At 31.1% G+C, this 16,629-nt stretch overlaps 1 protein-coding gene across 7 annotated transcripts in view; it reads right to left on the bottom strand.

The window, feature by feature from the left end:
- The window catches only part of LOC111394331 (5'-nucleotidase domain-containing protein 4-like), a 12,776-nt gene extending 4,669 nt beyond the window's left edge, over positions 1–8,107 (bottom strand). For 5 of the 7 annotated variants that reach the window (XR_002702570.1, XR_002702572.1, XR_002702571.1 and 2 more), the window contains exons 1-7: positions 7,539–8,107; positions 5,168–5,475; positions 4,752–4,829; positions 4,437–4,651; positions 3,897–3,989; positions 919–1,002; positions 94–204 (exon numbers count right to left, since the gene is read on the bottom strand). Coding sequence is in view for 3 of the 7 variants with exons in the window: in XM_023020091.1 (XP_022875859.1) it covers positions 94–204; positions 919–1,002; positions 3,897–3,989; positions 4,437–4,651; positions 4,752–4,829; positions 5,168–5,475; positions 7,539–7,818 (1,169 nt within the window). In the remaining 4 variants the exon portion in view is untranslated. Of the gene's footprint in view, positions 1–93; positions 205–918; positions 1,003–3,896; positions 3,990–4,436; positions 4,652–4,751; positions 4,830–5,167; positions 5,476–7,181; positions 7,217–7,538 lie in introns of all 7 variants that reach the window. The other 2 variants (XM_023020090.1, XM_023020089.1) reach the window with 2 other exon arrangements.
- Positions 8,108–16,629: the final 8,522 nt, after the last annotated feature.

The following is a 16,629-nucleotide window of genomic DNA, read 5'->3' as shown; positions in this document are numbered from 1 at the left end:
GGTGTGTGGGGTGGGGGTGGGGGGGAGAATATATATATATATATATAGTTCACACTGTTTGTAAAGAGAGTCATGTGTCGAGAAGCTAATCACCTGCCAGTAATAACAACATCGAAGTATTGAAGCCAATGAAAAGCAGAGCAGCTATTCATGGTGATTGGTCCACAAAGAAAGTTCATTACGATGTTTGTATAGTCCCACAAGCTGCATCAAATTCAATAGAGTTATTTAGACATTCATTTAAGCACAGACATTGTACAACAGCTTCAGTCCATCACGAACATATTACCATTGAAATAAGAAGGTTTTTGTGATTTCAGTACATTAACAATTCAAAGAAATGGAATTATACTGAAAAGCCAAGGGAGAAGTCTAACAAATAAGCATTAAAATATGTTTATTGAATGAAAACACCTCACATCATATTTTTAGAGCAGCTAATGCAGTCACTAAGAACATAAATTTTTAAAGAGGAATGAAGTAATAGATATGAAAGCCTAAAAGAAGATATTTGCCAGTATCATATACTTTCCATTTTAATCAATCTAGGACAAAGTACTTGAGATTTTTCAATCTTCAGAGAGCCAAGAAAATTGCAATTGGCAACAAACATTGACTCCATAACACCATGCACGTATATCAAAACTATTGAGTTTCAACATGTACGATGGGGTTTGAAGCTCTTAAGTTTCTTTAAGACATATTCAGGTAACATCAATTGATGCAATCTTCCGCCTCTACCTAGAAAGAAACTAGAGAAGATTATTTCATTTTTCTGATTTATCCAGAGAAAAAGGTGTTTTACACACTCTTGGTAGGAAATGTTCCAAATAATCTATCTTCTTTTACGTTCAAGTCAAAATCACGGAGGGATCATACGTATTATCTTCAACAACTTTGCAGGATAAAAAAAGCTACCTGTTCGTCACCAGAAATGTAGCACGGCCAGAGTCTTTAATCATTTCTAGCATGGGAACAATTGAGGTATCCTCATTGATATATCTGATAAATAATGAGAAATATATGATATATCAGTTTGAAAATTTGGCACTGGTGTTAAAATAACTGGAAACTAGATAATGAATTAACATTGCATGTAAGTTTGCAACACCAATTTATATTACTGAAACTGATTAAGGATGAACAAATTCCTTCCTAGCTGGTTTAGACAAGGAGAATACGACGTGAGATTCACTGATCGTTTAGAACAGATTTTCTAAACTTGAAGAGCGAGATGCTGGTGACACCCTCCCATTGTCTCCAGCATCTCTCTCTAAATACATAGAAAGCTAGTTTTAATATATGAAGACCCAGTGTACAAGAACCCATGTTCAATTCATTGACGGTTTAGGATAAATTTTCCTTAATTTGTAGAAAGAGATAGGTGTTGGTGACACCCTTCCATTGTCACCAGCGCCTCTCTAAATACAGAGAAAGCCAGGTTTAATATATGAAGACCCAGTGTTTGTTAAAAGCCCAATGTTCAATTCTTGATTTGGTTTATTATTGTTGGCACTGTGTTGTTATTATTGTTATCATTATTATTATTATAAATTACTGTAATCATGCTATTCTACTTTTAATGTTGAAGTATGCAAACAGAATGTCAGGTGTAAATAGAGAGAATTGAAGAAGAATGTATTGAGGGGGACAGAGATGTTAATGAACAAATGGGACAATATAGGATAGAAGTTGAAACTATTACGGAAAATCTTATGGAAGTAGACAGTAGTGAGGCATCAGGAAACAATTTTAAGTTTTATTTTTGGCGAGGTTCCTTCCTGCTGGGCCTCTTGGAATTTTATATCTTTATAATTTATATTTGAGTCACAGCAAAGGTGGTTCCAATTCATAACTGGGTACCTATTTAATCAATTATATTTGTCTTTCTCTTCATAGTGCTTTCAATATACAGTCTTGAAAAGGGCATCTATTGTTACACTATAAAAGAATTCACATATCATGGGTAGTATCAGGCCACAGCAACTATAATTGCTGCCACTTTACATCACCTAATGATACTACAACTTGAGGAGAACACAACAAGGCAGTTGATGTTAGCATACCACATCCTTTCATTTGAGTGCTGTGACATCGGTTGCTAAAGGAAGACCCATCCAATTAAATTCCATTATTTACAGTCATATTTATATAGACCGTCACGTACTTCTTTATCAAAGAAAGTATGTTTCCAACACTATCTATTTGACTATTTTCGTAATATCTACAGTATCACTGATATTTGATAAAGGTTCAGCACCAACCATTCATACCTTCATCGACAGTCCTCCAGGCCATTGGAGATATTAGAGATGCAATAGCAAGGGTGGAATAACATGCCCCTTAGAAAAAAATGAATTTTTTTATTGTGCACCTTATGCTCTGTAATATCGAACTTGGTGGAATTTTGTAATGAATGTTAGGTGTTAGATGAAACTTTATTGTGCAATTTTTAGTTAATCACTCATCCTTCTTTTATCATTACATTGATCATGGCAAACTTATTTACAGCGTAAACAATGGTAGTAATACTAATATGAAAGTGACCATCTTAATTTTCAAAAAATAAAAGAAAGAACAAATTCCTAATATAATCTTCAATGTTTTGAATATCAGCACGTTCATTAACTTGAAAAAGATCAAGGTTTAAGGTTCAAAAGATTCAACCATGATCAAATTGATGACAAATAGGATACCATTAAGTAAATAAATACATCCATAAACTATAAAGTATTATAACAATAGATTTTTTTAATTTTATATTGCTAATTCAAAGTAAATATACATTCATGTTTGTTAATTAAATTTATTATCATATAATTTCTTTTAAAAGTTCAAAAAGTAATGATCAATATGTCCATATAATTTGTTTTGTTCAAATTGAAATTGTTTTTGCTTATATATACTTTTTTGGGGACCATTTAACCTTTGTTCAAATAATTTTAATTGTATGTTTGACAATTGGATATAGTCTTTTATCCCACATCGAAAGTTGAATGTGGTAGTGGAGGGAAGAGTGTCTATAAAATGACAAGCACTTGTAACAAATCTTAATTGGGCCTGTAATTTCAATGCATGAGCCCATGAAATAGTTGAAAGTGTGTAAAAAAGAAAATTAGTAACCGGTAAAACAGTATTTGGGTTTTCAGTTCACGGTTAAATTGGCCGGTTCTATGGTTTGTTGACTGGGTTTTCATTTTTCGGTTAATATAGGATGACTGGACCAAATTTAAGGCCAATTCAAGATTTTAATGGTTGAACTGATCGGTTAGGTTTGGGTTTTATAACATTGATAATCTTTTAATATTTTGAATTATCAACCCTTTTCCAGAAACTATCTATCAGTGTTTATTATTAAATCACACAATAGTATTTATTAATTAGTAATTATATATAAATTATGAGAATTTCATATCAGTATCATACTCACAGGTATTAACGGAATAACTTATTTTAGGTACAGGATTGTAGCATGCATCACCAGGCTATCACTGAATCAGCTGCCTGTTCTTGCATATCCATCCTCACATTTGGTTTACTAATTTTTCATATATAATTTTAGCTATTTATACCATGACAAAAACGCCCAAAGAAATCATTAAACATAAATCTTATACTTGCTGAAAATTTATGCACCTTTTCCAACTCCTAACCTTGCTAAGTGGTATTATCAATATTTCTTCCATTTAACTAACCAAAGTCACCTTTATGACGAAGAGCATAAATAAAAAGGGAAAAATCATCTCACTTTATATGCAAAATACTCCAAAAGTTATCACTAATCGTCAGATAAGGATGTCTAACTACTTATCCATTCTAAATTTCTCTCAATTAGCACTACATTGTTCTAAAAAGTTAACAAGTTTCAACGCTGCATTTTGAAGAAATTACAATACCTTCTAAGATCTTTTGCAACCATCTGCTTTAAAGTACCATCACGGTGGCACAAATCCACCGCTGCTCGAACATCTTTGTACATTTGAGAGTAGCTGCAATACCATTAGAGAAAAAACATGACACCAATTAAAGTGGGATAATTAGGAAAGAAACTTCAAGGTACCAGTTAGAACATATGTTTGCATTCAGATAACAAAGAAATTCTTTCAATTTAGAGTAGCTATTTTCCAACAAACTTCTCAATCCAGATTGTTCAAATAATTTGTTGCCAAAATGGTACCTAAAACACCAGAAAAGGTGCAAATTTTGAATCAGTAACACAAAGTGCAAAACTGCAAGATATACAATCCCATGTTTGGTAATATGCTTTTATCTGTAACAGGGAAGGAGTGTCAAAGGTTTGGAGCCTATTATCCTTGAGCGTGTTCACAAAATATACTTTGAATTTTATTCAGCTGTTGGACGAATTATTACATCAAATAGAGAGAAGAGAAATAACTACTGTACCCAATGTATTAAAGAATTGATAATTCTCTTACTCTGCCAAAACTTTTCCTGGATTATTATCCTTGAAGTCAACAAGCTGTGCAAATAAGTAAGCTTCAGCCAAAGAGAAAAGGGTATCGATGAGAGCATAGTCAGGTTCATCAAACGAGTCGCGTGTCAAAGTACTTCCATATGTAGCAACTTTATCTTCCTTCGACATCTCTCTAAATCCATGATAAGCTACTTTGACATACTTGTGTCGGTCCATCTATGAATCATACAACCAACACAGTTTAATTTACACGTTAAATCCAAACAAAAAAAAAAAAAAATGAAACAAAGATTTAGTCACGGTATAGAACACGAACCTTCAATATATTGCCTCTCTTTTTATCAAGAACTAATCCTCTGACCATGTATTTCCAATCAAATGTCCATTCCAACAACTATACAAGGCCACTCAAGTTAATAAGCTATCACTATTCAGATTATAAAATAAAATAAAAAATTAGCAAAGAGCAAATATAATCCAACTTTGTGAAACATTAGGTAAGTTCTTCATATTTTTGGTTCATTTCTTTTTTCCTTTCCTTTTTCTGTTGAGTGGGATTCATATTTCATAGTGTAGAAAGATTCGACAAGGACAAATAGATTCAATTACTGACTTCATCAGTAGACAATCACAATAGCTTAAACTTGTTGGGATATTAATGGCTTTCAATTTTCATCATTTCTTGAAAAACTTCTTCTTGATAAGATAGAACAGACCAAAATGTAGACAAACCTCCGAAGGGTACTGCAAATCATAAACCAGCTTTCTTACTGTGCCTTCATAAGCAAGTGATTCGAAAGTCTCAGGTTTGTACTGAGCTAAAGTATAGTCCATATCAAATCCCACTGCAACGATGTTCTTCATGTTCAAAGACCTATTACAGAATATCTGCTTTCCAATATCAATCTTTTGTCCTGCTTTAGGAGAAGACCATATATAGGGATTCTGACCACGATCACTGGTATCAGTTGTCTCGGGTGGCAATGTTTTTCCATCTGCACCCATGCCATCCATCGTATTTCTGGAATGAAGGTTATTACCTGAAGGTAGTCAACAAACAAAAAGTGAATGATTTGTTAGAATAGTTTTAAAGTTATGCCAACTCAAATTGCCAATATCTCCACAAAATTAAAAACAAATCCGCCAAAGACTGTGGTAATCAAGAACTAAATGAACAAAGTGACTAGCACACACTTGCTAGCAGGACTGTATCAAAAGTATGTAAAGGTGATTTTTCAATGCATGTTAACTGCTGTTTACTAGGCATATATGTTGCACGGTGTTTATGCATATTTACTGCAGATGTTGAAGGAAAGTTAATATTTAAGTTATTCACCAGCCATAAACAAATTATGGCATGTCTGCTAAGGTGAGTTGAAGAGTATTGGACGGTATTAAAGAAGGGAAAGAACTTACAATCTTGTTTATGGTATCTTTCAGGTCATGCCCAATATTGCGTACCAAACATGCTCTTAGTGTATATCAACAAGTATGGAAACAGCACAGATTTTTGAATTCAATGAAAGCCCAAGTAACCAAAGACAAAAGCATTTTATACAAAAACTTTGCACATAGGCAATGATTTATCTACATGGTTATACTTTCTAGTTTTGAACAGTGAATAAGAAAACGTATTTATCCTAAATGCAACAAGTCTGCTAATTGTGCGATCAAATACATACCAAATTAATGGTTCAAGCTTTTAATATAGGATAAGCTAAAATATCCGCAAGTACGAAATATTAAAGATTGCACTGAGGAGACACTAGAGACGACATGTGTAAAGTCAATAAAATAAACTGAGTTTGTGATGTTACATGTGTCAAGAAATGGAGTTATCAGAGCCTGTGTTGGCTCAATCTTTACTTCATAAATTTGAGTGATAAATTATACTCTAATTATAAGTATTTCCAGATTAGTTACTCCCCATATTTCCCCCGCATTAAGTAAACTTCAATACAAGCCATCAAATCTTGGCAATTTCACATTTCAATATTCCTATTAATAACAGCACAAAAAATGAGTGGCAAAACTAGACGGATATTCTCCAGTTATCACTATTAAGAAAACCAATTATTTGTTATTAAGGAACAAGAACCCAAAATTAATTAAATCAAACACAAGGGTAAAGGTCATTAAAAATGAAGTGTAAAGGACTCCTTCCTGCACCATGGCACCTTACATTCGGTAATCATTGTATGTATATCCTCTGGCCCCATGTTATGTTCCAACTTCTAAGCCTATACTCCAAGGATGACACTGGTTTCATCACAGTAAATCTTGACTATATTGAGTTCCTACACAAACATCTTCTTACTCCATTACTAAAAGACCTCATCCTCATATTCACAAACATATTTCACTCTCTATTCTACAGCATAAAAACTGATGGAACAAAATTATATGTAATAACTATGATAGTAAAAGCTGGACATTAGTGCATTTCACCATACCTGTCATTAAAAATTAAGGCATGCAGTTCCAAAATGGAACTCAAATAATAAGTCTGGCAAATTAAGACAGGAAACTAATTCATCCACATTCATTTGTACTATTCAGTCATGTCCAACACTGTGTACCAAACATGCCTTGATGGTCATATAGAATTAAATTTAATAAAGATGATAGTAGAAGGCAGAAATTAATGTTTTCCAACAAACCTGACTGACATCACAAAACAAAATATTATATCTATGCAAGTACAAAACATCAAAAATAGGCATGGCAGTTCAAAATCTTTTCTTACCCAGAAACCTTTTTCAAGTTTGCTTTCTGAAACAACTTCAAGAACGAAAATTGCCAAATTCAATTAATCCTGAAAATTCAATAAATTTCTCTTTTCCAGAAATCATGCAGCTTTGACCAATGCAAAATATACCTAAGAATGCAAGTTTTTCCCAAAACTGAGAAAAGAAGAACTGATTTTCGTAGGAATTAATCATGCATGTTGAAGATACATCAAATAAAATAACATGCAAAGTAAAAATTCGTTAAATATTTAAAAAAAAAAAATTCTTCTCTCCCCAGATTTAGAAAAATAAAGAAAAAGGGCAAAGAAAATGACAAGATACACGTTCAAGATTGATCTAGAAAACTCACTAACCTTTGCAACTAGTCACTTTTCTTATACTCGGAAATTGACCCGAAAGAGGAGACGATAAAATCCCGGAATTGAATAAAATTCTTGAAGAGGAAAATGAAAAGGGCTCAAGAATATGATTGGGATTTGGAGAAGAAAATAGCGAAACGCAAAAGGAAAATGGGCGCCCCTTGATACGCATCCTGGATTTATATAGCCATTTTGGTAAGGGCGAAATGCTAATAAAATCCCTCAAATTCCAACGGAATATAGAATCAGATACCCGTATAGAAACTAAAAGCATTTAATGGCTTCACTTAAAATTCCTTTGCTTTTCATTCTCAGCCAAAAAATTATTAAGGAATTTCATTTCTCATTTGGCAAAAAGGAATCGAATTCCTCCAACAACAACTGCATCTGGAAAAAATGTGGAATTCCACGTGACAGGCGACAACTTGTATCTCGCCGGAAAGCGGAGGCGGTGAATTTTGTGTAATATTTGTAATGTAACAGTAAAACTGGCAGCGGGATAGGGACGAAGAGTGAAGAGCACGCAGAGCGTATTTTAGCGAGTGGCGGAAATTTGTTCTTAATTTTTGGAATTTTATATTTTTTAGGCAATTATTTTTCCAAAATAAAACAATGGCCTTAATTTTTGCTTTATCCATTTTAAAGATAGTTCATTGTATGGACTCCAATTGTCCCTTGACTTTTTTCTATGGATTTAGATACTTTTAAAAATAAATTTAGGTGGAAATTACACCCTAATAGGCATTTAAAGATCATAATTTAAAAAACAGGTTGAAGGTTTGTTTGTGCAAAAATCAGGTGATAAATTTAAATAAAATGTTGTGGAATTATAAATAACATCCCACTCGCTCAAACACACCCAGAGCAACATTTTTTGAGACTTCCCTCAAAAGTCAAACCTATCCTCTCTCTCTCTCTCCCAATTTTCACCACACACCAGTTGGTTTACTGATTTGCTGATGGTTTAATTATAGAAACATTTGGCATCTCACTTTTCTCTAGCTTTCGTCGGAGTTGAGTTCTGATCATGTTGTATGGGTTCTGATCACTTTTAAAAATTGGGTAATGATCTATTGACAGTGTGAACAGTGATGTTCTGGTGTAGAATGATGAGGAATTTGGGAAAGATCTGCTACAACTATTTAGTGCTAAATTTGCTGCTTCTTACAATTTCTTTGTCATCTACTTTTGGGGCTTTTTGGGTGGTTTGAGACAAATAGTTGTTTAGATCTAAAATTGGATCCGTGTTTTGGTTTTGAATGTGGCGGATCTGGTGGTGGCTGTTCACGATCGATTTGGGTGTTTGGTGTTTGTGACCAATTATACTATTAATCCGTGACTTTAAAATTCAATTATTTTGTAACTAAAAAAGTCATCTGTGACCATCAAATTTGAAAATGTATTACGTGTGACTTATAATTTTTTGGATTTGTGACCTATAAAATCGATAGATAAATTATGATATGTGATTTCAAAATAATTTGTGACCTAATAAAGTTCTGATTTGTGACCTCAAAATAATCTGTGACCAATTAATTTAATGATATGTGACCAGTAAATAAATCTGTTACCTATAATTGTGTACATGTGACAATTAATTGTATAATTATGACCTTATTATATTTAATTAATAAATATTTTTAATTAATTAGATAAAAACCTGATTTTTACATTAGTTAAACTTAAAACTTGATTTTTGAATTGTGTATAGTTAATACATTGTTTATGAATTTTTCCATATCTAATTTAGTTGAAAAAATTATTTTAAATAAATTTTAATAAAAGCTGATAAAATATTTGATCGAAATTTTTTAAAAAAAAAAAAATGTTCATGTCATGAAATGTATTAATAGAAAATAAGGGACAAATAGGGTCTTAATCGCAATTATTTATCCAACTTATTTTAAATTTTAAATTTATTTATCTATGACAGTTAATCCATTTTAATAATATTTTTAATTATACTTACTGTTCAATAAAGAGATTTTAATTACTTTTTAAGTTTGGGCAATGAGAAAGCTTGCGATGAGTCAATGTTGAGAGTGAATTTTTATCTAATGTGACCTCTTTTATATTAAAATACTTTATTTTTTGCAGTCGATCATAGTTAGATGTTTGACTATTATAATCAATAAATTAATCGCAGTCAAAACAGGTGAGATTGTTGTTTTAACTCGATAAAATTTATTAATTTGTTCACTTAGTCCCTATTGGTACATATTTTTCAAAATTTATTTTCTTTAAACTTATTTCCAAACATATAATTTTTAAATTAAATAATTTTACATGTAAACTCATATTTTTTCTATTTTTCAACCATATGTTTTTCAAAAATATCATTTCTCACAAAATCTATTATATAAAGGTTGAACCCCAACCTTGGCCCCACCTCCCCGCCCTTAGAGTTTTGTGAGGGAGGTAAATCTAGAGATGTACCCCAACAAGTTAGGGAATAAGAGTTGCTTATACATTGCGCCTACAATGAGTCCAATTTTATGTTTCAGGAATCGAACCCCCACACTGCAGCTGTTAGCAAGACGTGAGATAACCTCACTCACGTCCTTTGCACCACTGGATTATGCCCCGGGGGACCTCACAAAAATCTATTATATAAATCTACATCAACCATATCCTTAGTATAACATGAATAATATTTTTTTTTCCTTCTTAATTCAGCATAAAATAATCAAATGTATAAGAAAAAATATGCACCGAGAAATTGGCAACTAGTCAAAATTTTCCCTTGTTTTCCCTTTTTTTCAGTTTTTTTTTAATTTAATTATTGTAATTATGTAATCTGGTAGATAGAAAGTTAATATTTTACTCTTTATAAAAATATTAAAAATGTAGTCAAACTCAATTTTTTGGTCAATTAACGGGAAATTGGATGTTTTTTTTTTATCTATTGAGACCTCACTTATCACGTTTGAAAATGTTAGGGGAATGGTCGCAACAAATCAAAGGTTTGGAAAAAGTCTACTAATGTGTGAAAGGTTTAGGGCCTCTATTGCAATTATCCTTCATAGCTATAAAAATCAACATTTCTATTTTACAACTGCTGTCAATGAAAACAATTTGTTGTAGGCTAGGGCATTGGAGCTTTGGAGAAGTCAATTTGCGTGAGATATAAATTATAGAAAAGAAGAAGAAGAAGAAGAAGAAGAAGAAGAAGAATGGTTGTTTTAGCCACGTTTGATCCCCATTCTTTTCCAATTTTTTTCTTGACACCTCATTTTGCTACAATATTTACATTGATAAAATGTTACAATCACTCGGTCTTTTGTTTGAGATGATATCAGATGAAAAATCGCCTTGAGTTTGATGACTATTTCGCCCTCAATGGAAAGAATAAAATTCCAACAGAAAGGGAAGGAATAAAATTCCAATTAAAGGGCTGAAATAGTTTTCCACAAATTTCCATAATTCAAATGACTAATACACACCCAGATGACTAGGTTTTTTTGGAAGGGACGTCGTCCTTATATTCTGCATGGGGACAACAATTTTTGAAAAAAAGTTGGAAAAAATTGGTAAGAATCAGAGCCAAACACACGCTTAGTTTTTGATGAAGTTTTTTATTATGCTAAAAAGATAATGTAGTTATTTTTCTCTTTATTTTTTTAGTACTTTTTGTCATATCTATCTAAATGATGAACATAAGCTACTTATAAGTTGATGATTGTTGTGAATTTTATTTTATTTTATTTGTTTGGCAATTTGTTAAGTTTGGTTCACATTTCAATTTAATTTTTAATATCATGATTTAATTGTATAAAATTTCTATTCTAAATTTATCTATTACCACAAATCAGATTAATTGTATATGTATACATCTATTTGGGACGTCCTAAGCATGTGGCAACCGAATGGTATCATTGTCCCGTCAAATTTATGCAAATATGCATACTTTTTTATTCATATTTATGATTGTGTGGAGCCATCTTTGACTGCACATCTATTGCCAGATCTCTTTTCACTACCGTGATTCATCTTCAACTTAACGATTTATATTTTAATATTTATAAATTTATGATTTTACATAGCAATTAATCTTAGAAGAGATGAGAGGACATTAGTATTGGTGCAATTATATTTAACTTTGACAATTAAGATTTTGTTGAAACGTGACTTTTGTATTGATCTTTGGCTAATTTTTATATTAAATAAAATCATTTAAGAATTTTTTTTTATACTTGTCCAATTTTCGGTATTAAACAAAATTTGAAGTATTAATTATAATTAGTATATGTCGCTGCATCATATTAGTATTTGAGCATAGTCACATTCTTGATAAAGACATTTGTTGTATGATGCTATTATATTTTTGTGATCTATATTTTCTATATAGTTTTTTCAACATTGATAAATAAATAATTAAACTAAAATATCAATGACTTCTTTTTGTTTTGTTTTGTATGCTAGAAACATCACAAATAAAATAAACCATCATCAAAAACACTAATAGAATTGAGCCCTGATACATCATTAGAAGAACAAAATGAGTCAAGTCGTCGATTTAATTTTGAAAAATATTAACTTTTTCCATTTTATTAATAGTTAATGTTTATTTTTGTTGTCATGTCTTAAATTTATTTGGTGTGATGGAGAGGTATTATATAATGTCAGAATTAGCCAATTCTTTTCTCATAGATGTTTCACTATTAGATTAAATATAATGTTTTCATTTTTCAAGGAAGTAATTTTTAAACTACGTTGTTTAAGGATACAATCGAAAAGTACATTCAATACATAAGACATGCAAAATACGTACTTACTACTAGTAATTTTGAATAGTTTTTGGCAGTATTAATTAACGTAATCTCAATAGTCATATAGACTTTTCAAGTGGAATAAACTCTATCGATCATAATATGAGTGTTCCAAAAATGTCTGAGAGCAAGTAACTAATTATAAAAATAAATTAATTGTATCAACTTAAAAATTATATAGTTAATTGTTCTATTTTTTTTTTTTGATGATTGTGAAAAATTATATGTTTTTGATATAAATTTAAAACTAGATATAGAATTTTTAATATTTGAAAAACAACTGTTGTTAAAAATAATGAATCAAGAGTCAACGGATTTAAGATGAATCAACGATAAAAATTAAATAGATAAATAAATGCAAAAGTTCGGTGGTGAACTAATCAATTTGAAGTGAATCAGTTGATTTTGAAAATGAATTCTAAATAATAAATATTTTTTTTTTTTAAATACATAATCGAATTGCATTCTGACTATTAGGTGGAATAAAGAGTCCCTTTCTCACTTTGTATTTGTATGTTAGTGCTCTCTTAGCCCCGGGATATATCCCAGTGGTGCAAAGGATAGGATTGAGATAGTTTTAACTTTGCCGACAGTCGTAGTGTGAGAGTTCGATTGCTGAAATATGGAATTGGACTCTTTGTGTACACCAGTGTACGGACAACCTCTTGTTCCTTGATTTGTTGGGGCACATCCCGCGATTTACCTCCCTCATGATATTTCAGGAACGGGGACGTGGGGGCCCTTAAAGTTGGGGTTCAACCTTTATGTTAGTGCTCTCTTAAATTTTTCGTAAATAGGCTGGATTAAATGAAGTTTGATCGAATGAAAAATAAAAATAAAAATACAATTTAAGCTTTTTGTGTTGAATAGTTTTTTATATGTGAATTACACATGGAGTGTAAGCGGTTCAATTTGATCGATTTTTGACAGTTTTCAAACCAAACTATATAAACAATTTCAGAAAAATCCAAATCTAAGCAAAAACATTAAAATGGTTTGAGAATTTTTTCAAACCCAAACCTAAAGGTTTTGGTTCGATTTTAAATTGCGATTTCACAATATATTTATCTTTCTTATTTTATTGTCTTTTATTTTATTGATTATAAAAGATTTTCATACTTTGTTTGTAGTAAAATAAGAATATATCTTAGCTCAAAATCGTTTCATTGATGGGTCCACGTGACACTAAACTAATGATTTAAAAAAGGCGATTTCTATTTGATTTTTTTTAACTTGATGATTTTTGAATAGATTCCTAGTTACACGTTTTATGTATACCATCATTTTTTATTTTTTTACTTTGTACCTTTTACATATTCGAAAATATATTTGATTATAATTATCTTATATGTATATAAGTGTTGACATAACATCATTATAATTGCTTTTTGGGGGAGTGTAAAAGAATATAGTAAGTGGCCACTAAAGATAGAATTGCTGAATTGAATTCTGTAGTTATATTTTAATATCAAGAGGAGTAACAATAATTATTTTAATATTAGTAAAGCAAACCACATCTACGGTTTAAGGTAAGGGTGATTATATTGTTACCATAATTTTAATTTGATATATCACATTTTAATCACAATTAAATTCCTTAATATTTGTTTTTTGTAACAATTATTTTTTTTTAACTTTTTTCATCGAATTCTTATCATTTCATTAATTAGTACGTTTCGTTCTTGATGATGATTTATAACAAATCATTTTATTTTCATATTTTAAAATGAGGGAAAAATATTTTTCGCACTCTTTATTTAATTATATTTTTTAAAAATATGATGAAAAATAAGTTATTTTTAGACCATTTTAATAGACTTTTGGATATAAAATTATCAAATACAAAATATGTTAATTGACGAAAAGTTTGAGAATCAGAATGAGATGAAAAATCGTTAGGGGCATAAGTTCTATAATGAGTAAGGATTAAAAAAATCTTAAATTCAATTAAAACGTGGTGCAAAAAATAAAATTTGTAGTGTGAATATAATTATCTTAAGATAATGGCCTTAGTTTTTGCTTTATCCATTTTTAAGTTAGTTCACTATGTGAGAAGTGAACATTTTGATGTGGATCATATATTTATAGGTTAGTTTGGTTCAACTTTAATTAACTTCAAATCAAAATGGTTGATCCAACTTATTTTTAAAGTCGGTTCTAATTTATCGAAAATAACTTTTAAACACGGATAAGTATACTATCAATTTGGATGATGAGCGAAGATTGTGATAGTTAAGACATTGTTTAATCACATTTTTAACATAATTCTAATACGTTAAATTGTAGAGCTAATTATTGTATACGTGCGGAGTCAGTGTGTGAATTAGTGCATCGTTGTGTAATATCATATTGAGACAAATACATATAATCTTATGTTTTCTTGAATGTCTACTTTTCTTTCTGCATATTTATCGCTCTCTATGGAATTGAATTAGGTTTCTCATCTTCAACAATAGGTATCAGATATATTAAGAGCAAGGTTAACAAAGAAGGAGAGTTATTTAGGATCTACAAGTTTGATGGTATGCATTTTGCATTCTAGAGGATTCAAATCGAGGATTATTTGTATAAAAAAAACCTGCATCATCTCTTTTTGAATGAAAAACCAGAAGGAACGAAGGATTATTGGGTGTTATCCGATTAACACCGTCGAAGAACATTGGTCACACTATGACGATGGAGAAAATCATAACGAATTTGATGAAGGTATTGTCCGATAAGTGTAAGAATTCATCTATGTAAAATAGTAGAAATTTTCAATAAATTGCATATAATTATCAATCAGTCGGAAGCCCAAAAGAGCTACAACCAATAACTTCATAAGCAACGCGAAATAGAAATTCGAGTGACACTCGTGATATTATTCTTGCTGGGGAAGTCCGTATAAAAGATTTTGGAAAAGTCTCAATATCGAGTTTTGCCCTAAATGTCAAAAGTAGGATAGGGTTATCGAGAAAAATTCCAATGGAGATAATAGTGAAAAGTAAAGGAGTTGTATAAGCAAGTCTGGAAAGAATATGAAATGCTAGAACTGTGACAAGACTGATCACATAAAGAAATATTGCAGAAGGCCAAAGAAGAAGAAAGAAAAGACTAAAAGAGCATCAACAATGCTAATGCAGTAATTGAAGAGGTAAAAAAGACTTTATTAATGTCAGTGACACTTTTATTGATTTTTTGGATGATAGATTCTGTCGGGAAATTTTACGCCAATTCCCTTTATTTCTATTTACCCGTAGAATCTTTTGTAGTTCGGGATGAATATTAGCAAACAAAAAAAATAAAGAATATAACGCACAAATTAAACAGACTGTCAAAACTTTTCACTATATGAAAAATTGTTACAATCATATAGAATTTCACTTACCAACCTAATCCCGAAGTATTATAAAGAAAAAAATAAACCCGAGCTTTACCACACCTACTTTTCCACCCAATGTATGAAAAGTCTTAAGATGTTAGGCCCACAATATTTTTCTCTCAGATCAACTCTCTGACCACACCTAAAATAATGAAATACATCCACTATTATAGGATCAATAATCAAGTAGCAGAGTTTAATTTAAACTCAAACAAGACTCTTTTAATTCAACAAGGATTCTTTCGTATGCAAGACTTCAAAATCGACTGTAAATTAGAGACCAAATTTTACAAGGATTCTATTCTCAACTTTACTTTGAAGTGGTCTAATACAATAACTACATTTTATTATTTGCAATAGAAGTCTTCCAACTTTTAACTTTTGAGGAAATTACCTTACAATCTCCACCTTGTCGAAAACGAATCAATCTTGTCATCTCTTCTACAACTTTTAATCACAATACTTGGAAAAAATAGGTAAGCCTTTGATACACTATAACAGTCCCATACTCCACCATATGAGTATAACCACTCAGAATTATTCGTGAACTCCAAGCATTTCATCGACTACATGTCGAAACAACCTTGTTGATAGTTATGGTGCAACTCTCCCACTGACTTTTTCATAGAGCTCATCAGCCATTGACATCACAACACCATTACATACCTACACATGTTGCATCAAATGTCAGTCAATGCTACGTGTAAATATGCTGACCCGCGCCAATAAGAACACATCCTCTATCATGGCAACTAGCAACATGCATGAGGATGTTCTCATCTTACTTTACAGCACTGCATCTGCGTCCTCCACCACTAGGAGAGACGCATTGTCCGACTCCAATCAGTTAGTCGACTCTGCTACACCTTTTGGACAATTTCTCTTCACGTGACCAATCTGATCGTAGTTCCACTTGAATCAATAAATCCTTAACTTGTACTTGCCACAAGCCAAA

Source organism: Olea europaea, chromosome 5 (genome assembly GCF_002742605.1).
Source record: "Olea europaea var. sylvestris chromosome 5, O_europaea_v1, whole genome shotgun sequence".
In the NCBI taxonomy this organism is placed as follows: Eukaryota; Viridiplantae; Streptophyta; class Magnoliopsida; order Lamiales; family Oleaceae; genus Olea; species Olea europaea.
The sequence above is the reverse complement of the archived record's forward strand: the minus strand, read 5'-3'. Positions and strand labels throughout refer to the sequence as shown.